Genomic DNA, 25,336 nt, shown 5'->3' on the forward strand with positions numbered 1-25,336 from the left:
TCAACATCGAGGCAAGATCCTCCACCAGCAAAAAGATTACGACTCACTGAAGGCTCAGATGATCACTAACTTTTTTTAGCAATAAAGTATTTTTTCATTAAGGTATGTACCTTGTTTTTTCAGACATAATGCTATTGCACATTTACTAGACTACAGGATGGTGTAAACATAATTTTTATAAAAAAAATTCGTGTGACCTGCTTTATTGTGGTGGTCTGGAACTGACCCTGCATTATCTCCAAAGTTTGCCTGAACCTCCCTCTTCAGGTTGCTGGGTGGGTTCCATGAAACAGTGTCAGGTTCCAGACACAGTAACTCACAGTAATGGTAGCTAGTGTTAATCTTTGAGTGCACCAGGAGCTACAGAGCTAATGCTCTGCCCTCTGCAGAGGGGTTGAGAGACTTGTGCCAGGTGACAAAGCTAGTAAGGGGCTTACAGGAACCTGAGATGGTTCCACTGTCATCAGATTGACTCCTGCATCCAAGACCCCCTCCCCCCATAGGACCCTAGGGTCTTGGCTGCTCTTTCTTTAAACACTGCACACTGCATATGCACACACACAGACACACTGGAGTAAATAAAATGAACCTGCTGGTGATTGAGCCCCAAAGCCACCAATCCTGTATTTCTGGGGTCCCCTCCCCCAACGCGTGCCATTTTCAGGCCCTTATGTTGCACTTTCACATTTTTGAATCACCGTTATCTGTACCTTTGATCCTGCAGTGAGGGCAGATAGCAACTGGTATTTGTGCCCGTATTTACAGGTGAGGAAACAGGCTCAAGGAGCGTAAGTGACTTGCCCACGGTTGCCCCTGGTCACCGGCAGAACTCAGGCTCCAGCTGTCCTCTCAGAGCAGGGCCTTGCCTCTTCCCTAGGAGGACATCAGCTTGTCTTATTTCCTGATGAGGCCAGGGGAGGCCAATCGAGGTCTCCCTGTTAACGCCAAGCCACCCTGCCTGGCTTGTCTTTGTCTTAACCATCTTTGGGATCAGTGTAAATACCCTGGCCTTTGGAAAGAAGGGTCCATTTTTCAGGCCATAGAATCTTTCTTAGAGTGTCTGAGATTGGGTCAGAGTTGGGAATTCTGGACTCCAAACCTTGTTTAAGCACAGTCCCTCTTACTCTGCCATATGAAACATGGGGGAGTAGTGACTCCTGTTTGTCCATAATGCTGAGAGGAGCTCTTAACAATGAAAAAAGATAACAAAACTCAAATCTTTTGTAATCAATGGCAAAAAAAAAATGCATGTGAGTGGAAAAACCACTGGTGCAGGTGGATACTGGGTGCTGATAGCACCCAGAAGGCAGGGGAGGGGATGCCGGCTGGTGTGGGCTGCTATGCTGCTCACCTCTCCTGACTGCCCTCCTTTAGGGAGAACTTCTCAAAGTGGAGCCAGTCCCAAGCCTGAAGGGTTAGGACCTTGTCCAGTTAGTGGCATCATAGAAAACAGAGTCCTTAGGGCTTTGAAATGATGGGAGTTGATAAAGCTTTGCTGAAGGGAGGGGAGTTCGCTAACGGGGAGTTGTTAGTGTCAGGATGAGCTAGGCAGTGCCACGTGGTGACCTTAACAGTGTACCCTGACCACAGCCGATCCCCAGCCACTCTAGGACTCCAGCTCTGTCTCTTTATTTCTCTGGCTTTTCTCAGGGCTGTTTGGCTCCCACAGTTGGGAAGGACACTTCCCCAAGAGCACAGTCATGACCTCAGCAGTGTTACCCACATAGATGACTCCCACATGCCCAGCAGCAATTGGTTGGCTCACTCTGATGAGGGCAGGTAGGGGCGAGGGTCTCCAGGGAATGGCAGGGTGGGCACCTGATTGTAGTGTGCCATGAGGAAGATGCCCGTAGTGCCACAGATGAAGAGTGAGAGCATGGCCAGGAAGCAGACACGATCCAGCACTCTGCCCACCAGGAACCACTCCTCGTTTCCCTGATGGAAGCAGGATGTGGGATGACCAGCAGTGGCACCAAGCCTGCCCTGGATCCCTCTGCCATCCTTGGACTTCCAGCAGGCCTCCATTCTCCATTGCTTGGCCCTTCTTACCTACGTCGAGGCCCCAACCGGTGGCTTCTTCCATGGTCCCCTGGCCCGAGGTCCCCCCTTCCCTGTTCCGGGTTCCACCTTTTCCATCCCACTGCCCTGTCTTGGCCACCTGACTCATCCTTGCCCCCATCACAGGTCCAAGCCCAGGTACTTGCCCCACCGCACCCCAACACAGCTTACGCTGTCAAAGTGACTCTGCTGGTGCCGGGCGCGGGCAATGAGGTTGCAGGCTTGCACACAGGCCTGGATGGCTGGGGCGGCCTGCTTCAGGCTGCTGCAGAACTCCTGGCTCTGCCCAGTCTCTGGGCCTTTCTCTGATGTTGAGAGAGGTAAGGTTTGGGAGTAGAATGGAGGAGAAACAGGCAGAAGTCTTTCCTTAAGGGCTCCAGACCCTCTCTCCCTGACCTGGACACTTGGCCAATACTCATCTGCTGTGCCTGGCTCCCCATCTGGGGTCCTGGGGAGGAGTGTATCCAACGTCACACCTGCTGGGCCTCACCTAGCTTCTCCAGCGCTGCCCTCGCCAACCCGTGACACTGCCGCTGCCGGAAGAGCAGTTCACTGCGAGGCAGGCAGAGGGTCACCTCCTCTCCAGCTGTGATCGACCACCCCGAGGAAGAGCCATTCTGTAGCCGGGGTGGGGTGTCCTGCACAGCCGCTGGTGCCAGGAGGCGAACGTGCATCCGCAGCAGCTGGGGCAAGAGCCGCAGGAACACCTGAAGAGAACAACAGGTGCTTCTGGGTGGCTGAGCTTGGGCAGGCTGAGAAGCTGCGGGCTGTCATGAAGTGCTCGTGCTGCCGGGGCCTGGAGGCAGCACATTGGGGCAGTGACTTGGCCCTGCCACAGCTTGGCTGTTTGGTTCTGAACAGGGAGCCTGGGTCCCTAAACTTCTGTGCACCGACAGAATCACCGAGGCGCTTGTTACAAATACACAGACTCCCACCCCCTTGCTATTCTGGCCTAGGGTGCCTGGCCTGGGCCTGGGAATCTGCATGAGTAACAAGGGCCCCAGATGACCTCTGCAGGTGGGCTTGCAGATTACACAGACTCTGGAATCAGACTGCCCGGGCAGAATCCTGCTGCCTCCACTTTCTAGCTGTGTGACCTTGGGCAAGCTACTTAACCTCTCTGTGCCTCAGTTTCCTCATCTGTAAAATAGAGGTGATAATACCCACTTAATAGGGGTTTTATGAAGATTGGATGAGTTCATATTTGCTTTTTCATTTTTTTTCTTTGGAGACAGGGTCTTGCTCCATCACCCAGGCTGGAGTACAGTGGTGTGATCACAGTTCTCTGTATCCTCAAACCCCTGGGCTCAAGTGATCCTCCTGCTTCAGCCTCCTGCATAGCTGGGACTACAGGCGCGCATCACCACACCTGGCTAATTTTTTTTTATTTTTGTAGAGACAGGGTCTCACTGGTGCCCATGCTGGTCTTGAACTCCGGGCTCAACCAATCCTCTCATCTTGGTCCCCCAGAGTGCTGGGATTATAGGCGTGAGCCACTGCACCTGGCCAATAAGTTAATATTTGTAATGTCCCTGGCACCTAGTAAGCACTCAGTGTTATTAGTCCACTTTAGCACATGCTTCAAGATACACACAGAACAGGTTTGCTACTGAATGCGGCAGGTGAGGAATACGGCCAAGGATGGGCACAGAGGGACGCACAAGGGGCAGGAGGATGCCGGAGTGGGCAGGGAGGGATCTTGCCTTGCGGACCCCTCGGGCCATGGAGTGTGTGTGGGGGGACCGCAAGGACACGTTGAGCACCACCACAGCGTTCACGACGATAAGGATAGTCACCACCAGGAGGAAGGTCAGGTACCTGTTTGGGTGGGTGGGCAGGGGGCTGGGGTGGCCCTTAGGCACCTATACCCAGACGCCACCCCTACCCTTAGCAGCTGTTCCCCTCAGGTCCCCTGGAGTGAGGATGGTGAGGTGAGGGAGGGCAGGAGAGTGGTGCGAGAAGGCCCCAAGCAGGGAGGGTAGGAGGGCGGGCTGGCCTCACTTGCTGATGAGCGGCACTGCCTGGGAGGTCTCGGGCACCTTCTTGGCCACAAGGAAGAGAAAGACGGTCTGGGCCAGGAGCACATTGATGGCGACAGTACACTTCTGGCCCCCGGCTGCCAACAACCGAGAGGCCCTCAGAGCAGGTCTCCACCTCCCCCCACCCACAGAGGAACCCCCTCACCCCAGAAGGAGCCTGCTGCCCCTGTCCTGGGTCGTGGTGCCACCTTATACCCTGGGCAAGGCATGCCCTGGCCTCCCAGGTGTCCCCTGTGCTGCTGGACGGGGCACAGCTGCCCTCCCCAGGCTCCAGGTACCCTTGGCAGGAAGGAAGTAGATGAGGATGGCGACAGAGGAGATGAGCACGCAGGGGGCAATGATGTTGATGACGTAGAAGAGGGGCTTGCGCTGGATGAGCAGGTAGAACACCACCTTCTGGGGGCCCGCCGCCTCAGCCGGCGCCGCCGCGTCCAGCAGCATCTTGGCCGGCCGGTGGCGGATGGCCCACTCGCCGTTCTCTGTGGGCGGGCGTGGGGAGCGCGTGCTGGGCCGACCCCTGCAGCCCGCGCGAGCCCGCTGTTGGGACGGCATGTGCCCCAAGGAGCAGCGGGAGAGGGACACCCTCCAGGGACAGAAGTGAGGTGGGAGATTGGATACTTGATCCCTTCCTCCAAAACGGGAGTCATTATCACAGGGAAACTCAGAACTTTCTTGGACCATTTAAAACGCTTATTTCATGGTTTACTGTAGTTTTCATTTTGAGTTACATGGGAGGGGCATGACTTTGGCCTGGCCCCCACAGCGGCTGGGGGTTACCTGTGAAGGCCTCGGGGTCAATGAAAATCCACTCGATGGTCTGACCATCCTCCCGGCTCAGCTGCAGGTCGATCTCGCTGGTGCTGTAGGTCTGGGACCTGGGGCGCCGGGGGAGAGGCTGGACTGAGTGTGGGTGGGCCTGCCGGGAGGTCACAGAGATGGCATCTGAGGGCAACTGCGGGCAGTTTTGCTTTGAAAAATGCAGCCCCACACTTCTGAGTTCCCCATAAAACCCCGGTGGTGAGATTCGGGGGTGAGGGGGCTCTCTGGGGTCGGGGAAGTTTGAGTTGAAGGGCCGGGAGGCTGCAGCTCGGTGCCCTGTCTGGCCGGAAGGTCCCAGGGCCACCCTGCACTCATCCCTCCCACTGCCGCAGGGCAGCAGGGCCTACGGTTACAATGTACATGCCTACTGAAAGATGACCCTTGGTCCGTTTATTGAGGGGTGTCTCCCTGCCAGGTTTCCTTGTAGAAAGACTGCTCTTCTAAAATACAGGAAAACCCTCACCCAGACCCCCTTCCCACATTTACGTATGAGGAGGTTGACCCGGAGGCCCCCAGGGTGCATACAGGCGGCCCCCCGGCTCCTGGCCAGGGCTGCCCCTCATGGACAGCCCCGCCTCCCCTGGGCCTGCAGGGTGTAGTGGTCTGGTGTGTGTGCAGGCATGCATGTTGTGTGCATGTGTGTGCCTTCTCACCCACACACCCTAGATGTTACTGCTCCCCTTGGGGCACAGGCAGGGAAACTGAGGCAGTGAAGGAGGATGAGTGAGGGGCCTGGGCTGGGGCTTAGCAGGGAGAGCTTGGGCACCTTTAGGTGTCTTGGCCTGAGGTGGGCACAGAGGCCCAGAAGAGGTGGCGCCAGGCCCGTGGCCCTAGGTGCTGCCAGAGCTGAGGCCAGAATCCTCGAGTCCCCCACCCCTGCCCAGGCCCCTCTTAGGGCGGCTCCCTGAATCCTCCCCCACCCCACACATGGCCTCACTGGAAGACAAGGGAGCAGTTCTGCCAGTCGAAGGGGAAGTAGGTGACTGAGATGGAGCAGGAGGAGCGGAAAATGGCGGGCGGCAGCCAGTAGATACAGCCATCAGGGGACACGAGCACATTGCAGTAGAGGGCCACCTCGAAGACGCCGTCCACACTGTGCACAGGCCAGGCCACCAGGCTGTAGGTGCAGATCCCGCAGCCCCAGACCAGCCCTCTGCCCCACTGCTGACTGGTCCCCACCTGGACCCTCTATATGCCCCCAGCAATCTCCCTGCCACCCCCACGCAGCCTGCCAGGCTCCCTCAGGCCCCACCTCCTGGCCTCTTTCTCCAGCTTTCTTTAATAATAACAATAATGGTAATAACAGCGACTACCATCTGTTAAGCTCTTGCAACATGCCAGGCCCTGAGGGAAGCACTTTTCATGCCTGTCCTGTTGACCCCTGCCAGCTTCTGTAGGAGCTGTCAGTGACCCCAGTTACAGGGAGGGGAACAGCCCACCCAGGTGGCCCAGCCCAGGGGGGAGGGAGCCAGGTGCAGGGTCAGAGAGGTACCCAGGGCCCTGACCCCCCACCGGCTCTGTCTGGTCTTCCCACTGCTCTGGCGCCTGGTCTGCACCCTCTGCTCATCTTTCTCTTTTGCCACAGCTGCTTTCCCTAGTCCTGCTGGGCCCTGACCCTGTCTCCTTTGTCCTCCCCACCTGTGTCCCCTCCTCACTTGTTCTCCAGCACGATGTCTGGCCGCCACACCATGGTGGATGGCACCCTCAGCACCCACAGGCCTTCGTAGTCTTGTGGGTCCCAGCGCAGGCGATAGTCGCACCACTGCTGCAGGGGGAGGGGTGGTTGCTCGGCCTCTGCCCTCTGCACTGCGCCCCCAGGCATGGGGAGGGGGACAAAGGGAGCAGGGAGGGGCAGGCAGCTCTAAGGAGGCCTTAGGGCCCAGGGTGGGGGCCCTGATAGAAGGAGGGGGGCAGGGTGGCCTCTTACCATCTCTATCCAGACGTTGGTGGTGAGGGCCTCCTCTCGCTCGTTCTAGGGGTGCAGAATAGAGAGCTCAGCCCCTCACCACTTGCCCTCCCCCAGGAATCAGTCCCCACAGGCTGCTGATGGGGCCAAGCAGCTCCCCCCAAAGCATGGGAGTTTTCCAGACCCCCAGCCTCTCTCCTGCAGGTCCAGACCCTCCTCTACCTCCTTCCTGGCTGCTAGAGCTGGCCCCGTCCTCTCCCCAGCAGGTCCCAGAGGCCTGGCGCGCCTCCTCCCTCCTGCGGCTCACCAGGGAGATGAGGTTGGTGAGCGTGAGCTTCAGGCTGACGTTGACCACATCCGAGTCGCGCTGGGCAGGCCGCAGGTGGGGGTCGTAGTCACGCATCAGGTCTGCGAGCAGGCGTTCCTCCTGGTTCCGGCCCTGCGCCCCTGCAACAGACCGCCGTGAGCCAGGGGCAGGAGCTTTGAGGCAGAAAGAGGGGCAAGGCCATGGGAGTGTAAAGTGGGGACTAGAGAGCTGGGGTTGGGCAGGCCCCTGTAGCCCTCCAACCTCCCTGTCCCCTGAGGCCTTGGATCCCTGCTCTGGGCCTCCCAGGCCCCAATTCCCCTGTGTCCTACCCAGGCAGGCGGCCAGCAGCGGCAGGAGAAGCAGCAGCCCCTGGCCCCCATGCATGGTGCCTCAGCTCTCTGCAGTGACAGGGTGTGATGACTGCTCTCCTGGTCTGGGGCAGAGAGAGATGGACTCTGGGTGTCATGTAACAGCCTGCACTCCCACCCCGGCCTGCCCGGCCCAGCCTCGCCAGCTGTCTGACACAGCATTGTCAGCTGTTCCAGGATGGACACAATGCTGGGCTCAGGTTACCTGGCCAAGGAAGGGGAGAGGGGGCCCGTCTGCCCCAGCAGAGACAGTCCACCCTCCATCCCCACTCTCAGGCTCAGTTGTCCCAGCCCTGTGTCTGTTTTCTAGCTGGGGGGCTAAGGACATGGCTAGGGACAGCTAGGTGTGGGAGAGAAGGCAGGTCGCTGAGGAACCTGACCCAGGCTCCAGAGGGGCTGATACCCTCTCGCGCCTCCTGCTCCCTCCAGGGAGTCGGATCTGGGCAGGCAAGAAGGCTGTTGGGTTGGCAGGTTTTGTGCTTGAGCTTCTCTGTGATGTGGCTGAGGACCCCAAACCTCTGCCACCAGCCTGACATCTCCTGGGTCACTCCATGGGGCCATGACATTGAAGGTAGAGTGCCTAGGACAAACAAGCATTATGCCCCACAGACTTTGACACCTTCACACAAATTAGGGTACCAGTTCTGGGTCCTCTCACGCCCTGAGACAGGGGACACAGACCTGGAAAGCTCTGAAGTAAGAAGGGCTCAGGAAGATCTGGAAATTGGGGCTCTTGAGAGTAAGACAGCCCCTGAATAGAGTCTCCTTGGTATTTATTAAATTATCCAACAGCATGTGGCAGGCAGAGTACAAGGCCAGGGAGACCCAGGGTGAGCCTGAGCTTCCCACGGGAACTCACAGGCCAGGGAGGCAGGTGGACGACCGTTGAGCTGCACTCCCAGAGTTAGATGAGGGGACACAGAGGGAAGGGGAGGGCTGCAAAGGGCAGGGCTGAGGCTGATCTCGGGGCGGGGGCCTCACTGCCAGCCGTGGCCAAGGGTTCAGGCCTCCTGCCTTCCGGCCACCTTCCCGAAGCAGATGGGTCAGTGTGTCTCCGCGCGTGGGCAAGACAGAAATCTTGGGTTCTCAAACGTGCCACGCACCCTTGAAGCTGCCTCCCAGGACTGGAGGGAGCGCCCTCTCCCCCACAGCAAATGGTGTCTGCAGCATCTCCACGTGCGCCAGTAAACTGGAGGTCAGCCGAGGCACTCTGTCCTTGGAGAGCCAAAGGAGGTTGGCTCAGAACCCAGCCCCCTGCAGCGGGCCTCAGGTCCCTCCTGTCCTGGCCAGGACTCCATGGGGTGCAGGGAGGGGACGGTAGTGGTGCACCTGGCTCCCCCAGTCGTCTCTGGCGTTGCCTCCCCTTCCGCTCAGTTACTCTGGGGTGGCTCCTCTGCCATCCATGTATTCGGTCCTGCTCGGGCCCCCACTCTGTTTTCATTGGCACCCCTCCACCCCCAAGCATCGCCCTCATGAGCACGGCCTGGTGCGGCCCACTCTCCCTGGAGTTTCCACAGCCAATGTCTCCTCCCCTCCGAGACTCCCTGCCTCCCAGCCTTGCCCCCTGTGCCTGCCCCCCAGGACTCAGTTACCCACCCTTTGTGCAGAGCAGGCTCTCTCTACCTCGCGAGTCCCCTCCTAGCCCACACTCTGCCAAAGATCATTGATGGCCTCTGTGTCAGGAAGCAATGCCAGTCAGTGGACCACCCGTACCCCCCGTTCCCCACCCCACCCCAGGCTGATGCTTCCCATCTCTGACTCCCCTCCCCACAGGTGTCTGGCTGGGAAAAGGAAGGTTGCAGAGACTGATACCCCTCTGGGGTGAATTGTGCTGCCGCTCTGTGTGTGAAGATGTGCACTCCTGTTTCCTCCGGCCTCTGCCTGGGAGAGACGGCGAGAAGCCTCCTTGGTGTTCGCAGCAGGGTGAGCCATCTGTGAGGAGTGGCAGCTTCCTGGAGGGGTTAAGTGTGGAGGGACAGGGCCCGTTAAGAGAAAATCATCTGTAGACATCACTCGGTGCCTAACAGCTACTGCTCCTTTGCTACTTTCTATTATAAAGGCTGGAAGAGCCAAATACTCGTTTCCCAGGCTCCCTTGCAGACGGGTCGCCAATGGGATGTCTGCCGGGGCTTCATGGGCAAGTTTTGCCTCTTATCTGCCTGAACATTAAAGTACAATGTGAGCAGCTGTGGCGATCGGCTCACGACCTGGGGCAGCAGGCCGGGGGACGACAGCCAACGTGCCACAGAGGCAGGGCTGAGCAGATAGAGCCTGGGTCCCTGGTGGCTTTGTTGGACAGCTGAGCCAACGCAGCCACCACCATCTGAGATTCTTACTATGTGAGAAAAAGGAAACTTATTTGTTTAAGCTCCGGTTCACCGGGTTTTCTGTTCCTTGCAGCCCAACGCATTCCTAACTGATTTGTCACCCATCAAAAGAGGTGGTCTGGAGAGAGTGCAGGAAGCTGTCCCTGTGAGTGTGACCTCCTAGGGAGGGAAGGAGATCAAGTCCCATGTCAACCAGAGTGGACCAATGGTGGGTGCTGTTGGTGGAAACCGCTGTGACCCTGAGAGCCTGAACAAGAGGAAGCCTTGGTTGTGTGTGGCATTTGGGGCTCGTCTTGTCTGGAAGGTCCACAGCCACCGGAGCAGGGCGGATGCAGTTGAGGACGCGCCCCGTGGTTGGGCCTAAAACCCGCTGCCAACAGCGCCACCGTGTGGCAGAGAGAAGCAAAGACCACGGCTGAGGATGCAGGGCCCCCTCTCATCTCTGCCTGAGACCGCGATCCTCCCTGAGTTGGTGGACACCTTTCCTGGGAAAGTTCTGGACTTTCTGCTCATCTGGCAGGTGGGAGTTCGAGCTGGCTTTCCTAATCAGAGGGGAAAATGAAAGATTTGTACCTTGAATTTGTGGACAGTTCATACTGGAAGGCAGAAGTAACAAGCTCAGTTTGGATTTTAAATACATCTAAAGATTAAAAATCTCACCTTCTGTATATCTGAGCTAAGAAGGTCACCGATGCCCTCTGAGGGAAATGGGCTGATCTGTGAAGACCCCAACTGTGCGTCAAGGAGGTGAGTAACTGGGCCCTCTGTGGCCTGTTCTTATCCTCTCGGTCACATGCAGACTCGGATGCAGGAGACCAGGGCACGCGCCCACAGGGGGACCCCCAGAGGGGCCCAGGTTCCATGACCCAAGCCCACAAATGAGGAATGGGTTAAGTAACCACCCCTTCAATTTGCAGGTCACCCCTTTACTCCTACTGGAAATTGGATTTTCACCATACCCCATGAGTAGGACTTATTACACACGCATTTTGCAGATGAGAAAATCCAAGCTAAGAGGTGAGGGGCGGCTCACCCAAGAGCATGCTGCTGGTGTAACAGCTTACTCAAAAACTCTGTTGCTTAAAACAACAAACATTTATTCTCTCACACAGCTCCTGAGAGTCAGGAATCCAGGAGCAGCTTAGCTGGGTGGTTCTGGCTCAGGGACTGTTGGGCCTGCGATCTTATCTGCAGGCCCTGCTGGGCTGGAGGAGCCACTTCCAAGTTCACTGACATGACTGTTGGCAGGAGGCCACAGTTCCTTGCCACGAAGGCCTCTGCAGGGACCTCTTTAACATGCCTACTGGCTCTCCCAAAGTGAGAGACCCCACTGGTGTGAGAGCCAGCGAGTGAGAAAGTGTCTTTCGTAACCTAATCTGGGAAGTGACCCGGCATCAATTCTGCCTCATTCCATTGGCTGGGGCCACTTTGGAGGGGAGCTGCCACACAGACCCCCATCTCCCAGCTCTTGCAGCCTTGGCATGTGGCCCTCAGGATGGGATTGGGTGGGGCTCCCTTAGGGATAGGGTTGCTAGATTTAGCAAATAAAAATATGGGATAAATTTTAGATAAACAATGAATAATTTTTTAGTATACGTATGCCCCAAATATTATATGGCAACCCTACTTTGGGGAGGAGGAGTAGGTGCTGAGGGGGGAATTTTGGAGGGGTGTTGAGTTCTGATGCTCTAGAATTGTGCTTGTGACCTCAGGCTGACCCTGAGCCTTTGTGGGTGCCAGACCTAACCCTTCCACTCCAGTCCTCGGCTTCCCAGAGAGACCCAGACACAGAGTGGTCAAGGCAGGAAAGGCTGGGAAGGGACACTCTGGAACCCTCATGCTCCCAACCCTGCAGGAAACCTCCTTCCCTCTGCAGCCTGGGCGGAGGGAGGTGCCTCCAGTCTCTGCCCCAGGTGAGGCTGGGGTGGGTGGCAGGAGGGAGGCTGGAGGAGGCAGGGAGGGCACAGCTTCCCGCCCACTCTACTTCACTTCGTGGGGAAGGGCAGGCAGAGCAGAGGCCTCTACCTGCCTGGCCCCTCACAGAGCTCTCCCACGGGGCCAGCCTAAGAGGTGTCCCCCCTGGCCCCAGGCCAGCCTCCCACCTCCCTCAGATCGACCTGCCCAGCCCTCCCGCTGAGTCACTCTCAGACCATCTCGGTGGCTCCTGCCTTTATTTGCCAAGGAACCGCCATCGGGGAGTAGGGCATCCGCCCCAGCTTGAGGGGCACAGCGCAGGGCCAGGAGCTGCCTTGGGATGCCACTCCTCCCAGACCTGCTGTCCACACGGCTGCCCCGCAGGGCAGGCCGGCCTAGAGGAAGCGCTTGTCCTGCACGTGGTAGGAGTACGGGTCCCCGGGAAAAGGCTGAGGTGGGGGCTGGTTGTAGACACCCTGCAGGAAGATCCAAGCTGTGCCCACCACCATGATGGGCGTCACCACAAACAGGCAGAGGCGGTCCACCGTGCGGGCCACGCGGTTCCAGCTGTCCTTCTCCTGGGGGCAGGGCAGACAGTGGGGAGGGCGTCAGATCACACAGCCCCACCCCCACGCTGGGGCCTGCTACGGAGGCAGAGGCACCTGTGGGGGCTGCCTGGGGCTCACAGCAGATGAGTGCTGGCAGGTCCCCAGCAAGGGACAGGCCCCTCTGGCCATGCAGGGCTGGTCACTGTGTTGAGGAGGCAGAGCGTGGGCCACAGCCTCCGTCCCCACATTACTACGGGGCTGCAGGAGAGGAGCTGGGGCACCAGGGGAATATCTCGGGGCTGCTGCTGGCTCACATGTGAACTGGAAGAAAGATGCCCCTTTCTCAAGAGAGAATTTTGAAAATTTGTATAATATTGAATAGTCATAAATGACTACTTTTTAATGTCTGGCTGTGTCTGGAGTATCAGGCTTGGAGCTGGGCAGGGACAGAAAATGATTGGCAGCTGAGAGAAACAAGAGACTCTAAAGTACGGCCAGAGCATGGCCTGGACAGGGAGGAGCTATGTGCCTTTGTGTGTCCTTGAGTGTGTCCCTGGCCCAGGGTGCTGCTATGGGGCTCTAGGCAGGAGTTCTCCCTCCCTGGGGGGCCTGGAATCTACACCCACCATGAACTCCGTCATCTAAGTTGGTGCATGTTTGGGGGAACCATGCCCTCTTAGGAGAGGATACACTGAATCAGTGCACTACTTGAACGCCTGTACATGGCAGCTCTGTGGCCAGTCACCTCATTGTAATTGTTCTGGTCCCTCATGTGGTTAACGATGAAGTTTGCCCCATCCACAGCTGGCTTCAGCTCGCTGAAGAGTTCCTGCTGGGCCTGCTCAGAGCTTGCTGGGGGCCGGCCTATGGAGAAGAGGTCAGAGCGGGGCATGAGGCCTGCCCCACCCACCTCCCACAGATGGGCCAAACCCCAAGACCACTGGGGACCCACGTGCAGTGGTGAGGCGCCGGGCCAGCCCATGCCGCTCTGACTGCTTCTCAAACATGAGGTCACTGCGGGACTTTAGCGAGAAGTACTCCTCAGCCTTGGAGATGTAGCCCAGGGAGCTGCTCCTCCGGACCAGGGCCCCGGCGCTGGGGCCGTCCTCTGCGGGGTGGGACATGTGCAGGAGCTTGGGCAGGGTCTCCAGAAAGATCTGTGGCGGGGTCAAGAGAACGCAAGAAAGGCCCATTTTACAAACACGGGCTAAACTTTGTACAGCTTCACGTCTGCAGCTCCATTCCTGGCTGCCATGAGGTGCTTCCCTATCATTTATCCCCCAGTCCTCTACTGAGGGACATGTAGGTTTCTTCCAGCTCCCCTCACTCCTCACAGCACAGCGCAGAACCCTTTCCTTGGCAATGAATGCTAAAAACAAGAAAGACAAACACCCCAAATGCTGAGCTCTCTCCCCTCAAATGCTGAAAGCCAAAGAGTTGCTAACTACTTCCGGCCATCCCAGAATGGCCAGTGGGCCCTGCAGCAGCTGACGGGCAAGGACAGCCCCCTCCTGAGCACCCTGCCCCAGCCCTCACCTGCTTCCTTGTAACTGTGGCATAGCAGACACACAGTGGCACGAGCAAAGCTCAAGCGTATGTGGGGCTAGATGGGTTTTTACAGACACATTCATCTGGGCAATCACCACCTAGATAAGATAGTGAACATTGTCCCAGAAAGGTTCCCTCGTGCCTCGCGCTCAGTTCCGACCCACCGCCAGAGGTAGTCACCATCCTGACTTCTGCCACCAATGACTGACTGTGCCTGTTCTTGAACTTCACAGAGAGAAAACTGTGCACGTGTGCTGCGGCGTCGTGCCGGGAGCCCCAGCCCTGCTGGGGTGCTGCTGCCCGTGTGAGCCCGCCCTGTGTCTTCACCCCTCTGTGGACGGCCCTGGACACTTTCCAGCTTTTGGCTATTGAGGGTGCTCACCTTCCTGACCCCCTCGGACAGCACGTGGGTGCTGGGTGTTCGGAAGTGGATGTTGAGCACGATGACACAGATCACCACGACCATGGTGACCAGCACCATGCCGAAGAGCAGGAACCTGTGGACACACACTCAGCCTGGAGCCTCCAGGGCCAGGCCAGGCGCGCAGGGAGGGACCAGGCACGGGTGTCACTCACTTGCCAATAAGGGGGATGGCCATGGACGAGGCGGGCAGCCGCTTGGAGATGAGCAGCAGGAAGACAGACTGGGCCAGGAGCACTGAGATGGCCATTGACGTCTTCTCGCCACCTGGGGAGGCCAGACTTAGCTGTGACCTCGGGGTCCCAGGCCCAGAGGGTCCCACTGCAGCCCCTGGCACCACTGTTCACAATGCCAGGATGCCCTGATGAAAATCATGGGCCATTGAGCTAGAGTGCCTGGGTACAAATCTTGGCTCGGCCACTTACCAGCTGGGTGACCTTTTGCAAGTAGCCTAACCTCTCTGTGCCTCAGTTTTCTCAATTGTTAAATGTGGTGAGAGAGTGTGCAGTAAACTCATGCCACTCTGCCTGGCACTGGTTAAGTGCTCAATGCACACCAGCTGCCATCATTAGCCCACCTCTGAAGCACAGGTCTGCGTGTGTCACTCCCTGCTCGGAAAGCTCCAGGGTGTCCCCCAGGCACCAGAGCAGTATCCAACTCCCAGCCCTTCCTCAAAGCTCCCAGGCCAGCGCTGTCCTGCTCTTCCACCCGCCTTCCTGCCCGTGATGGAGATGGGGGATGGGTGAGGGGACTCCTCCTGCCTGGCCCCCGGCCTCATCCGGGTGGCTCCTCCTAACTCCCCCGCCTGGTACAGCCCCACCAAGTCCAGCTCATGTCCGTTCACGCGCCACCTCCTCTAGGACCCCCAACTCCACTGCAGCTGGAAGGGCCCCCACCCTCCTAGTCTTGTGGTTTCCACCCTGTCTGCTGGGGGCAGGGGCCGGGTGGCCTTTGTCCCTGGGCCTCGCTGTGCCCTGCTCATAGTAAATATTCTGAATTTGTAAACCTATTGCCTCCTGGAGCCAAGTGGGCACCGACTGGTTTTCTGCCCCCACACCTTGGCTTTCTAGAGACCCCGTTATCCACTGGCTGGCTGAACAGCGGATGGCCTCCTGTGTGCCAAGCCCACAGTCACACAGTGGTGACCATGACAGAGGGACAGTTTAGTGGTTCTTCCTGGGACTCTTAAGAAGCCTGTCATGAGAGGCAGAAGTACACCCAGGAGGGACCTGCCCTGTCCATTTGGGGACGTAGAGCTCCCCCCGGGGCTGGCCACCTGGCCCTCATACCTGGACCCTGGGCAGGGAGTCCAGGAGCTTCACAATGCCATGGTGCCCTGATGTTACCCCCAGGGCTACCCCCGGGGTTACTCCCAGGTGGCCCCCAGGAGGAAGTGGGGGGCAGGACTTGGCTCAGGGAGGCTGCTGGGGGGGCAGCGGGGGCGGGGTGTTGAGGCTCACAGTCGGCCGGCAGGTAGAAGACCAGGTTGATCATGAAGGAGATGAGCACGCAGGGCACCAGGATGTTGATGATGTAGAAAAGTGGCTTGCGGCGGATAATGAGGTAGAAGGTGACGTCCTGGTGGCTGGGGCTGTCCAGAGGGGCGCTGGGGTCCACGTTGACCCTGGCTGGCCGGTGCACTATCTCCCACTCCCCATTCTCTGAGGGCGGCACACGACACCCGGGGGTCAGGCCGGGCCAGGGGTGCTGAGGGGGCCTCGGGGCAGGACAAGGGGCTGCGCAGAGTAAGCAGACCACAGGCGAGGCCAGCCCTGACTGCGGGCCCCGATGGAGGTGGGGGGCCCAGAGGAGGGTTCATGTTCTGTTGGTGGGTGTCTGTCCCTGGGAGTTGGGATGGAAGTTTCAATGAGGGGGAAATTTTCCTCTGTGATAGATTTTTTTTTTCTTCTAGGAAGAAAATAAAAGCTGAGGCCATACAAGGTTCAAATAAGGAGTATGTTTTGGCTCAAAAGATACCACAGAGGCCGGGTGAGGTGGCTTATGCCTGTAATCCTAGAACTTTGGGAAGCCAAGGTGGGAGGATTGCTTGAGCCCAGGAGCTCAAGACCAGCCTGGGCAACAAACATATTGAGACCCCGTCTCTACAGAAAATAGAAAAATTAGCCAGGCATGGTGGCTTGCACCTGTAGTCCCAGCTACTTGGGAGGCTGAGGCAGGAGGATCACTTGAGCTCTGGAGTTTGAGGCTGCAGTGAGCTGTGATGACCCCACTGCACTACAGCCTGGGTGAAAGAGTGAAACCCTGTCTCAAAACAAAAAAACGTACATATATATATATCATGAGCTAAAAATAGGTATGTGTAGATTAAAGAGATGAGGCAAAAAAAAGTTCTCAGTTACTGAGCTCATCTTCCTCAGTAAAAAGAAAAGCCATGTCCCCATTAGTTGAGCGCTCATCCCAGCCCAGGTCTGGGGATGACGAGCCAGTGAGAGTGAAGCTATCCTCTGCCCCCAGGAGGGGCCAGCCTGAGACCAGTGAGACGTGTGTCCCTTCTGAGGGCGGGGTGAGCAGTGAGCCCCATGGACGATCTGAGCTGGGTGCAGATGGGACGTGGGGCATTGGGAGTGGCAACATACACCCCATCAGGAAGACAGCCCACACCCCAACCACACCCCTGGGCTCTGCAGGCTCAAGAAAGACCAACCACCCCCCTCCTCTGTGAGTCACCTGCATCCCCAGGGACCCCTGCCCAGGCCCAGAAAAGTCTCATGGCACCTGTGTCCCTCCCTGCCTTTGGGATGTCTTTGCGTGTCGGTGTCTGTGTGTGCTCGTCTGCCTGCCTGTGTCCAGGTGTCGATGGGAGTGCCCCAGTGTTGGTGCATGTGCACCTGTGCACCCCTGGGGTGGGCGGTGTTGGCGTGGCTGTTGGTGTGTGTCCGTGGGCCTGTGTCTGAGGGGCCGGCCCCCCCACCGGCGGCTGCTCTGAGCACCTGTGAAGCCCTCAGGATCAATGATGATCCACTCCACGGGGTAGGTGCGATCCTCTTCAACATCCTGCTTCAGGCTCAGGGTGATCTCCTTGGCCGTGTACTTGAGGGAACTGGGGAGGGCAGTGGGCAGAGGGGGACTCTCAGCCACTGGCTGGGGCCACAGAGAGGGACGGAGGGCTGCTGTGGGGGAGGGGAGCCCTACTCAGGACAGGGCACGGGCTTCGCTCACCTCCTTCAGCCCCTGGCAGGGTGCTGTAGGGCGAAGGGTGGCTGGAGAAGTGAGCGCACCTGAACTTGAGGGAGCAGTTCTGCCAGTCGAAAGGGAAGTAGGTGACGGAGATAGGGCAGGAGGAGCGGAAGATGGCAGGCGGCAGCCAGTACACGGAGCCAGAGTCATAGACCAGCACGTTGCAGGAGTAGGAAATCTGGAAGGAGCCGTCGTTGCTGGGAGGCAGGGACAAGGACCACAGTGAGTACAGGCCAGCTTGGAACCGGAACCGGCAGGGTGGGCAGGAAAAAGGGTGGGAGCAGGAGCTGGGGGCCTCAGGAAGCGGGTGGAGTGAGGGAGGGCAGCCCCGAGAGGGTGCAGCTTACTTGTTCTCCAGCACAATCTCTGGGAGCCACAGCATGTCAGGGGGCAGGCGCAGGACACTGATATTCCCAAATTCTTCGGGATCCCACTTCAGCCGGCTGTCTGTCCAGCCCTGGAAGCCCAAAAGGCATGTCAGCAGTGCACTCTGCTGCTGTCCAGCCTCCCTCACTCCCCGGCCGCGCCGCACCCCCCCTTCCCTGGGGGAAGACTGAACAGGGTCTGGTTGCTGTGATGAAAGGGGAGACAGGTACAGAATGGGGATTCAGGTCCGTCATGGACAGCTGTGTAGGATGCTCACTGTGCAACTAAGAGAGCATTATGTCCACTGTGGGCATAGAAAATTTGTCTTTGTTATGAACTTTTGACAGGTGGCAGAATATTTTCTGGTAAAAATCAGGTTACAGTGACAATTTTCCCCCAGATGAATCCTAATCCACTTGAAGGCACCAACAGGGCTAGGGAGGGCACCAGGTGGGGGGAAGGGAGTTGGGCCTGGGGTTTCTCTGTAGGGAGGAATCAGCCGCTCCTAAAGGACAGCGTCCAAGGCAGGCTGTGGGTCCCTGAATGGAAGCGACCATAGGGGAGCCTGGGCCCCGAGTGGGGCATTCTCCTTACGTGCTCTATCCACACGTTGGTGGTGAGGGTCTCCTCGACTTCTTTCTGTAATCAGACAGGTGGGCTGTCCTTCAGGGCCTGCGCCACTCTTTTCACCTGCACATGTTCACCAGGCCCCTACTCCCGGCTGGCACCCAGGGGGAACCATGGCAAATGGGCCTCCAGCCTCCTGCCCTGAGCACCCAGTCAGGAGTGGGTGGGCAGACCAGGCAGCAGAGAGGACCAACGGCCTCTGAGGTGTGGCATGGGTGTGGCGGGGGGCACACCCGAAGCCCAAGCAGAGGGGGAGGGTTGGAGGGTACCTCAAGCATGGTTCCCAGGCAGGGGAGTGACCTCAGGCCAGTCTTGGTCCTAGGGAAGCTGTCCCTGCCCCCTGCCCCCAGCCCAGCCGCGGGAAGGGCCTCTCACCAGGGAGATGAGGTTAGACAGGGTAAGGGCCAGGGTGATGTCCACACGCTCCTCCTTGTGTGCCACGGGCCGGAGGTCCTTGTTGTAGCCCTTCTCTTGGAACAGGTGCCGGATCAGCCGTTCCTCCTCATTCAGGCCCCAGCTGCCTGGGAAGGGTCAGGGAGCAACGGGACACTGGGCAGGGGACCCAGGAAGGAAGCTGCCCTGAGGTCCTGCCGGACCATGGGGTTGGGCAGAGCAGGGACGTCCAACCACTTCCTGGGCATGGGACCCCAGAGTTTGGCCCCTTGTGGGGAGAAATGGCAGCGAGGAACTGGGGAGGTTATGGGGAGGGAACGAGAGGGGACCATGCAGTGGGCGGCCTGGGTGGGTGTCATGAGGGACTCTCAGGGCGGGGGTGATGTCTGTCTGCCCTTACCACACACGGCCAGGGTGGCCAGCAGCCCCAGTGTCAGCACAGGCCCCTCCATCCCGTCTCTCTGACTGGGCCTTACAGCAGCCCCTCCTGCCCGCAGGGCTGTGGAATGCGGGTGGGAGGGACAGCTGACAGGTGTGGGGTGGGGGCAGGGCGACGGGCAAGGCAGCCGGAAACACAGCCGGACACCTCAGAGCAGCGGGTGGGGCCTGGCCAGCCAGGGCAGGAGCCCAAGATCCCAGGCTGGGCAGTGAGGGTGGAGGTCGGGTGGAGACACCGGATGCTGGTAAGCCATGGCCAGGGGGTGACAGACAGGCCAGCTGCTGCCACTTCTTGGGAGGCAGAAGATAGGTTTAGACGGGGCTTCACATCCCCCCTGCGGCTTCTCTGTGCCCCCTGCCAACTGCTTCCGGACACTGGGTCCTGCCTGGGCCCCACCCTTGAGATTAAATGTCCACCCATTGGGCCCCATCCCAAGAAAGCTCTGGAGTCATTTCCGTGGATTATAAATAACATTTATTAAAGCAGCTGTGATTCTCTGATGGCAAACCTGGGAAGACATGTGGGGCCCAGGACCCCCACCCCACCCTACCCACACACCCACACATACTCAGCCCACTGTGGCAGTGACAATTTGTCATTATGTTCCCTGAACCCCTCTGAGCCCCTGAAAGCAGTAGGTCCTTACCAGGGGCGGGGGATCCAGACATGGCTTATGGCTGCCTGGCTGGGGGGATCTGAGGGCTGAGGAGGTGGTGCCCCTTCCTCCCCAGCCCTGGCCCCTGCCCCACAGCCATCTGGGGTTCCTCAGGCTCCCCTTCTGCCAGGGCAGCCAAGCGGAAGGCCTGTAGGGCCTGTACCAGCAGCCGGGGGAGGCTGCGAGCCAGGGTGGCCGGCTCCAGGCCCACCAGGCCGCTGAAGACCACATGCCGGCCCCCCAAGCCTGCTCGCACCCAGGCTCTGAAGAGCCCGGTCAGCGTCTTAGAGCCCAGATCTGCCAGGACCTACAGAAGAAAGAGGGGGTCATGGGCCCAGAAACCTACTCCTCTCTTCCTGGACCTCAGAAACTCTCACCTAGACTCATTCCCCTCCCCTCCCCCTGCTCATTTCCTGCTCACCTGGACAGCCCCCAGCGCCTCCACTCACACCTGCTCCCCAAATCCCCCCAGCTGCCCAGCTCACACGCAGCAGCCCACCCTCCAACTCCAGTCCCCTGGGCTCTCTGCTGCCACCCCAGAGCAGGGCAGAGGGAACCCCAGGCTACTAGGGGGAAAGTCCTCCCTCCTGCTGTGGGGTGGGCACCCCCCTTCTCCCCCACCCATCAGCGCTGTGCACTCTGCACCTTCTCTGGCCTGGGCTCCAGCCAGGTCAGCCTTCCCAGGCCACTGTGAAGGAGTCTGGAACCTGGGGACCCACCTCATGGAAGTTCATGGCCAGGTGTTCTGAGGGAACCTGCAGGATCCAGGCATGAGCCCCCTGAAGGGCGGCCAACTTCTGTCGCAGGGGCTCCAGCCCAGGGCAGCCTGCAGGCAGGGGAGAGTCCAGGGAATAACAAAACGAACCTCCGGAGGAGCTGGGGCTGGGACTCTCACCAGTGCCTCAGAACAGCCCCCAACGGGGGACTTATCCTCCTCATGCTACAGACGGGGAAACTGAGGCTCAGAGAGGTTAAGCCATAACACCAGGCAGAGTATCTCCGTTTGACACTGATGAGAGCCCAAAGCCACAAGTCCCCCAAGAATCATCTGTTCTACTGGGAGGAGGAAGCGGTCTCCCTGTTGCGCGCTGTCGTGTTTCCCAGCGCAGAGCCCTGGGGAAGCCCCGCGCGTGCCTTTCTCCCCTCCCCAAGGTCGCAGGGGGCGTTGTTACCAGTGGCGTCCCCGCGCTGCTCTGGCCTCCGCTTCGGGAACCGTGTGCCGGCTGCCCGCGATCCTGGGGAGGTGCAGGATTAAGGGACCGTCTAGGCCCGGGAAAGTGGCTCCGCTGCGCAGGGTGGGGCCAGGAGGGGTCAGGCGGGGCCAGAGGGCGCGGGATACCTGAGTGCAGTCGCAGCTCGCGGGCGAGGTGCGGGGGAGACTCCCGGAGCGAGGGAGCGGGGCGAGCCAGGGCGGGGACCAGGCGCCGCAGCCCCGGGCGCGGGCCGAGCAGCTCCTGGGCGTTCCGCAGCAGGCCCAGCAGCGTGTGCGCCAGCGAGCGCAGCTCTGCGAGCAGGACAAGGGTCGGAGCGGCGGTCAGAGGTGGGCCAGGCCCAGTGCCCCGCGTCCCCGCCCCAGGGAACGGGACTGACCACATCGCCGCCGGCGCTGCAGGCACTGCTGGTGCGCCAGACGCGCACAGGCGCCCTCGGACCCCGGGCACAGGCGCGCGTAGAAGGCGCAGAGCCCGGCGGCGTCTTCCAGCAGCTCCTTGGCCGGGTCCCAGGCCAAAAGTTCCCTACAGCTGGGCTCGCGGCTGGAGGAGGCTGCTGCGGGCGGGGCAGGGGCCAGTTTACCCCGTTTTGGGCCCTAGACCCTGCAGCCCTTCCCCGGAGGGAGACAGGCTTTTCTGTAGCAGAAGGGAGCTGGGCGTGGGCCCGGTGGAAACGGCTTGTCCCAGGGCTATGTGCGCGGACACGCTGGGGAGGAGAGTACTGGAAGGGAGTGCTCACCGTTCATCTGCTCCTGGAGCCAGTCCTTGAACACAGCCACTCGGGTGTAGACCCCGGGCTTCCCTGGCTCCCCGCAGCCATCCCCCCAGGAGGTGACTCCAAACAGGACCTCCCTGGGGTGGGGGCCGGGCTCAGAACAGGTCAGGGGGCCTCCAGAGTCACCCTGTGGGGCCAAGAAAGAGGACACTTCATTCACCTGCCCCCTGTTATGTCTTCCTTACACCTGACAGGTTAAGGCAGCTGGGAGCTCTTTTGTGGTTACCACTTGTATCCATTTTAGCTGTGAGGACATAGAGGCTCAGAGATAGCCAGGCCATGTAAGGAAAGGAAGCCATCCTGAGCCTGGGGAACGGTTCATCTGGCACCCCCACCCCATCAATCTGGGTTCATACCTGGCACGAGTCAATGCCCCCCGCCAGGTAACCAGCACAGAGCATGGTGCTGGGGCGCAGCCCCGGCCCCAGGGCCCTTCGGCAGGTGTCCGCGCTGAGCAGGGGAACTCGGGCCTCCCTCACTGCTTCAGCCTCAGGCCCGTCTGCAGGGAAGGGGTGGAAGGAAGGGCTCGGGTTTGGAAGGCAGGAGCCCCGCTGTGGGGGTCCCCTTCCCACTGCCCTCCCCAAGTCCTCTCCCTTTGCAAGATCTGGTAGCATTTTGCAAAGGCAGCTGGGCCTCCCCAAACTCCATCTCCCCATTCTTCCCACGTAGGGCACGCGGCTCACCCAGGCCCTGCCTAATACCTTCGAAGAGGGCCCCCCAGCCCGCGATGGCGCAGGTGGTGCCGGCGGGGGGCTCCTGGGACTCCTGGGGCAAGCACACGGGGCGCGCCGGCCCCGCCAGGCTCACTGGCGTCCACAGCTGCACCAGGGCCAAGTCGTTGTGGAAGGTTCGCGGGTCAAACTGAGGAGAGGGTGGCGGCGCAGTGTCAACAAGGCAGGCGTGGGGTGGGGGTGCTGTTCCTAGCTCTGAGGGCCTGGGGACTGTCCTCTCACCTTGGGGTGGGGCAGGATGCGGTTCACCGGCACCTCTTCCGCTTGCTCCCCCCGGGGCCCCTCGGCCAACGTCACAGTCCACAAAAGCTCATTCGGGGCGCTGCGGGGCGAACGGCGGGTGATACGCAGGAAGGACAGGGACGCAGCGACGCCCTCGGGAGACCCTACCCCTCTGCCCCCGGGCGCCACCCAGCGAGCCCGCACGCTGGACTTTCTCCGCCTGGGGGTAGGACCTGCGGGCCGCGGGGGCGGCGTCGCGCTCCCTCGGGGCGAATGCTCGGTGCGGTGCCACGGCTCCGGGTGGGTGTCGGGTGGGTACCCTGACTGTGCGGGGGCGGGCGCCTGCAGGCCGGGGAGCCCGGGAGTCCGGGCCGGCCGCCGCCAGGGGGCAGCAGAGACCGGCTCTCCGCGCGTCCCACGCCAGACAACCCGCAGGTGCTGCACCTGGCACTGGGGCCCCGGGCTGGGCAGGGGTCTGGGGGCCCGACATACCCCGCAAAGCAGTGCGCCGCCGTGAGCACCCAGGACGCTGCCACCAGGACGCCGCCGCACAGGGGCTGCCCGCCGAGCTGCAGCCTCACCAGCCACGGCCAGGCCCCGGGCGGCGCCGCGCTGCCCCCCACTATGCGGCCGTGAGACCGCGTCACGTTGGCAGTGCTGGGGCGCCTCTCGCCACACGGCCCTAGAAAGGCGCAAGTGGTGTCACGAGGGACAGTTCTGGCTGTCCTCACCATGGAGGCCCACCCTAGGCCCACCCTGTCCTCACCCTGCCCCTCTAGCCTTTTCAGCCTCACCTGGCTCAGGTGGGCCCTGGAGGAGGGGGGCTTGAGGCCTGGAGCGCCCAGGTCCTGCTGAGAAACAGATCTGTGAGTGTAACTGCCATCCGCTTGCCTGTCCTCCACCCTCGCCTGGGCCTGAATGCTCTATCCCCCTACCGCTCCCCTTGTCCCCACCCGCTAGCTCAGTTTCTATTTCCGCAGCGGAGAACTTCTCACGGTTCACATGGCGAGCCCAGACTGCTTCTGCCTCCCTGCCTTTGCACGCGCTGCGCCCAAGCCCGGCTTGCCCTTTCCACTTGGACACACCTTAGCAAGCATAGTCTTCCTTGCAGCCCCACCCGGTCTCTCCCCCCAGGAGAGGAGTCAAGTCCCAAGGGGGGTCATGGGGATGGGGACGGACAGGAGAATGGGCCCAGGGCAGTGAGTGCACGTTCCCTGGGGCCGGGGGTGGCATGTGGGCACAACCTCGGCATTCGTGCACCGTGTGCTGGATCTCCATCGCCACTCGGTTAACTGCCCACTGGGCGCTCCTCTGGGCCGCCTGCAACGCCTGTGTCCCCTGGGCCGACAGAACTGCTGGGACATAGGGCACAAAATCATGCATGGTTGGGGAAGAGCCTCAGTCTAGCCCTGGTGGCCCAGCCCTCAGCCCTGTCTTGGGAGACCCTGGGGGAGGCAGGGCTCCCTGAACACGGGGATGGAATTGGGAGGAGAGTGAGCCCCAGGGCCCAGAACAGATGGACCCAGATTCTCAGCACAAGATATCTTTGTAATTCAACTCAGCTGGACTGGAATCTTTGAAAATTGCCTTTCTTTAAAATTTTTAAAGAAAAAACCACCGCCCCAAAGATACAGACATTACAGAACTCAGGGTTATTGACTTAAAGTGCCTGTGGTTAACTTGCCCACCTTGGGGCCCAGACAGCCATGGGTATGCTGCACTGGGTCTTTTCCCCTCTGCCAAGCCTGGAACCTTCTCTAAATGCCCTTTGGCAGCGCTTGCCAGCTCCGCTTTCCAGCCTCATCTTCCTCCTTCTTCTCCTACCTATATCTCAGTTCCCGCTCCTTCTCCAGCAGGGTGGGCAGAAGTGGCCAGAAGTCCTTAGCGCGGGAGTGGCAAGCCCGTCTTCCTCGCTCTGCCTGCCCAGACCTCACTTCCCTGTGCCCCTCCTGCCTCAGCCGCTCCCTCGGACCAGCCTGGGCTTACCTTGCAGGGTGCTGGGGGGCAGGCGCATGTACAGTGGGCGCCCACAGGCGGACCACGAGTCTGGGAGGGGCAGCAGCAGCAGCAGCACGGCCAGTAGCATGGTGACCAGGAGCTGGAGCGAGAGACCACGTCTTCTTGGCTCCTCAGGGTCCACCTTCCAGGCGCTGATCCTTTGGTGCCCGCCTCCCACTGCCTTTCTGCCCCTGGGCGCTGAATTCTTGTCCCTCAAATCATCTGACCCTGTTCTCTTACATCAAAATTATCCGCCTCCCTTGGTCTGTCCCTCACCTGGCCCTTAACTCCTAGGAGCCCACAGGGGACTGGGGCTGTGGGGGCTATATAGAGGACAGCCTGGGGGGAGGTGTGCATGGGAGGGCGGCCAGGATTGGGGGAGGGAATGGAGTAGTGGGCTTGACCCTCACCTTTGAAGTCTCATCATCCCAGCTCTGAGCCCCCCTTCTGTCAAAGGAGCCCTTGT

General features: G+C 59.9%; 3 protein-coding genes across 6 annotated transcripts; all 3 read right to left on the minus strand.

Annotated features, from left to right (window-relative positions):
- Positions 1-1,761: 1,761 nt before the first annotated feature.
- On the minus strand, positions 1,762-7,513 carry CHRNG (cholinergic receptor nicotinic gamma subunit). Of its 2 annotated transcripts, XM_045559628.1 has the most exons (12): positions 7,459-7,513; positions 7,130-7,269; positions 6,844-6,888; positions 6,572-6,681; positions 5,854-6,009; positions 4,875-4,972; positions 4,376-4,576; positions 4,060-4,174; positions 3,762-3,876; positions 2,549-2,765; positions 2,230-2,363; positions 1,762-1,935 (listed from the first exon to the last, which is right to left on the minus strand). In XM_045559628.1, the coding sequence occupies exons 1-12, from the start codon at positions 7,511-7,513 to the stop codon at positions 1,762-1,764; spliced, it is 1,560 nt and encodes a 519-aa protein (XP_045415584.1). The 2 variants fall into 2 exon arrangements, with proteins under 2 accessions (XP_045415584.1, XP_045415585.1); XM_045559629.1 differs by lacking the exon at positions 5,854-6,009.
- Positions 7,514-11,890: 4,377 nt separating this feature from the next.
- Positions 11,891-19,341, minus strand: CHRND (cholinergic receptor nicotinic delta subunit). 2 transcript variants are annotated; one of them, XM_045559631.1, is made up of 12 exons: positions 19,240-19,317; positions 18,822-18,967; positions 18,414-18,458; positions 17,801-17,910; positions 17,495-17,650; positions 17,207-17,316; positions 15,716-15,916; positions 14,411-14,522; positions 14,217-14,331; positions 13,239-13,443; positions 13,032-13,150; positions 11,891-12,316 (listed from the first exon to the last, which is right to left on the minus strand). In XM_045559631.1, exons 1-12 carry the CDS (start codon positions 19,289-19,291, stop codon positions 12,134-12,136), a joined length of 1,554 nt encoding a protein of 517 aa, XP_045415587.1. In that variant the 5' UTR covers positions 19,292-19,317; the 3' UTR covers positions 11,891-12,133. The 2 variants fall into 2 exon arrangements, with proteins under 2 accessions (XP_045415587.1, XP_045415588.1); XM_045559632.1 differs by lacking the exon at positions 18,414-18,458 and having other exon boundaries at positions 11,904-12,316; positions 19,240-19,341.
- Positions 19,342-19,729: 388 nt separating this feature from the next.
- PRSS56 (serine protease 56) lies at positions 19,730-25,170 on the minus strand. 2 transcript variants are annotated; one of them, XM_045559634.1, is made up of 13 exons: positions 24,859-25,170; positions 24,117-24,224; positions 23,667-23,720; positions 23,365-23,554; positions 22,873-22,972; positions 22,621-22,780; positions 22,276-22,418; positions 21,884-22,046; positions 21,524-21,697; positions 21,273-21,437; positions 21,106-21,168; positions 20,653-20,759; positions 19,730-20,240 (listed from the first exon to the last, which is right to left on the minus strand). In XM_045559634.1, exons 1-13 carry the CDS (start codon positions 24,956-24,958, stop codon positions 19,950-19,952), a joined length of 1,818 nt encoding a protein of 605 aa, XP_045415590.1. In that variant the 5' UTR covers positions 24,959-25,170; the 3' UTR covers positions 19,730-19,949. The 2 variants fall into 2 exon arrangements, with proteins under 2 accessions (XP_045415590.1, XP_045415589.1); XM_045559633.1 differs by having other exon boundaries at positions 21,524-21,700; positions 24,859-25,093.
- Between the last annotated feature and the right edge of the window lie 166 nt (positions 25,171-25,336).

This window comes from Lemur catta, chromosome 8 (genome assembly GCF_020740605.2).
Source record: "Lemur catta isolate mLemCat1 chromosome 8, mLemCat1.pri, whole genome shotgun sequence".
In the NCBI taxonomy this organism is placed as follows: Eukaryota; Metazoa; Chordata; class Mammalia; order Primates; family Lemuridae; genus Lemur; species Lemur catta.

Excerpts from the sequence above, each read along its gene's own strand:
- CHRNG (XM_045559628.1), bottom strand. The coding sequence starts at position 7,513 with ATGCATGGGGGCCAGGGGCTGCTGCTTCTCCTGCCGCTGCTGGCCGCC. Across the intron at positions 4,175-4,375 it reads CTACTTCCTTCCTGCCAAGG|CCGGGGGCCAGAAGTGTACT; the intron begins GTACCTGGAGCC and ends GGTTGTTGGCAG. Across the intron at positions 2,766-3,761 it reads TGGCCCGAGGGGTCCGCAAG|GTGTTCCTGCGGCTCTTGCC; the intron begins GCAAGATCCCTC and ends TGTTCTCTTCAG.
- CHRND (XM_045559631.1), bottom strand. The coding sequence starts at position 19,291 with ATGGAGGGGCCTGTGCTGACACTGGGGCTGCTGGCCACCCTGGCCGTG. Across the intron at positions 17,911-18,413 it reads CCAACGTGTGGATAGAGCAC|GGCTGGACAGACAGCCGGCT; the intron begins GTAAGGAGAATG and ends TTGGGCTTCCAG. Across the intron at positions 14,332-14,410 it reads GCCATCCCCCTTATTGGCAA|GTTCCTGCTCTTCGGCATGG; the intron begins GTGAGTGACACC and ends GTGTGTCCACAG.
- PRSS56 (XM_045559633.1), bottom strand. The coding sequence starts at position 24,958 with ATGCTACTGGCCGTGCTGCTGCTGCTGCTGCCCCTCCCAGACTCGTGG. Across the intron at positions 22,419-22,620 it reads CTGGGGGGCCCTCTTCGAAG|ACGGGCCTGAGGCTGAAGCA; the intron begins GTATTAGGCAGG and ends CCTTCCCTGCAG. Across the intron at positions 21,701-21,883 it reads GCTCCAGGAGCAGATGAACG|CAGCCTCCTCCAGCCGCGAG; the intron begins GTGAGCACTCCC and ends CCCCGCCCGCAG.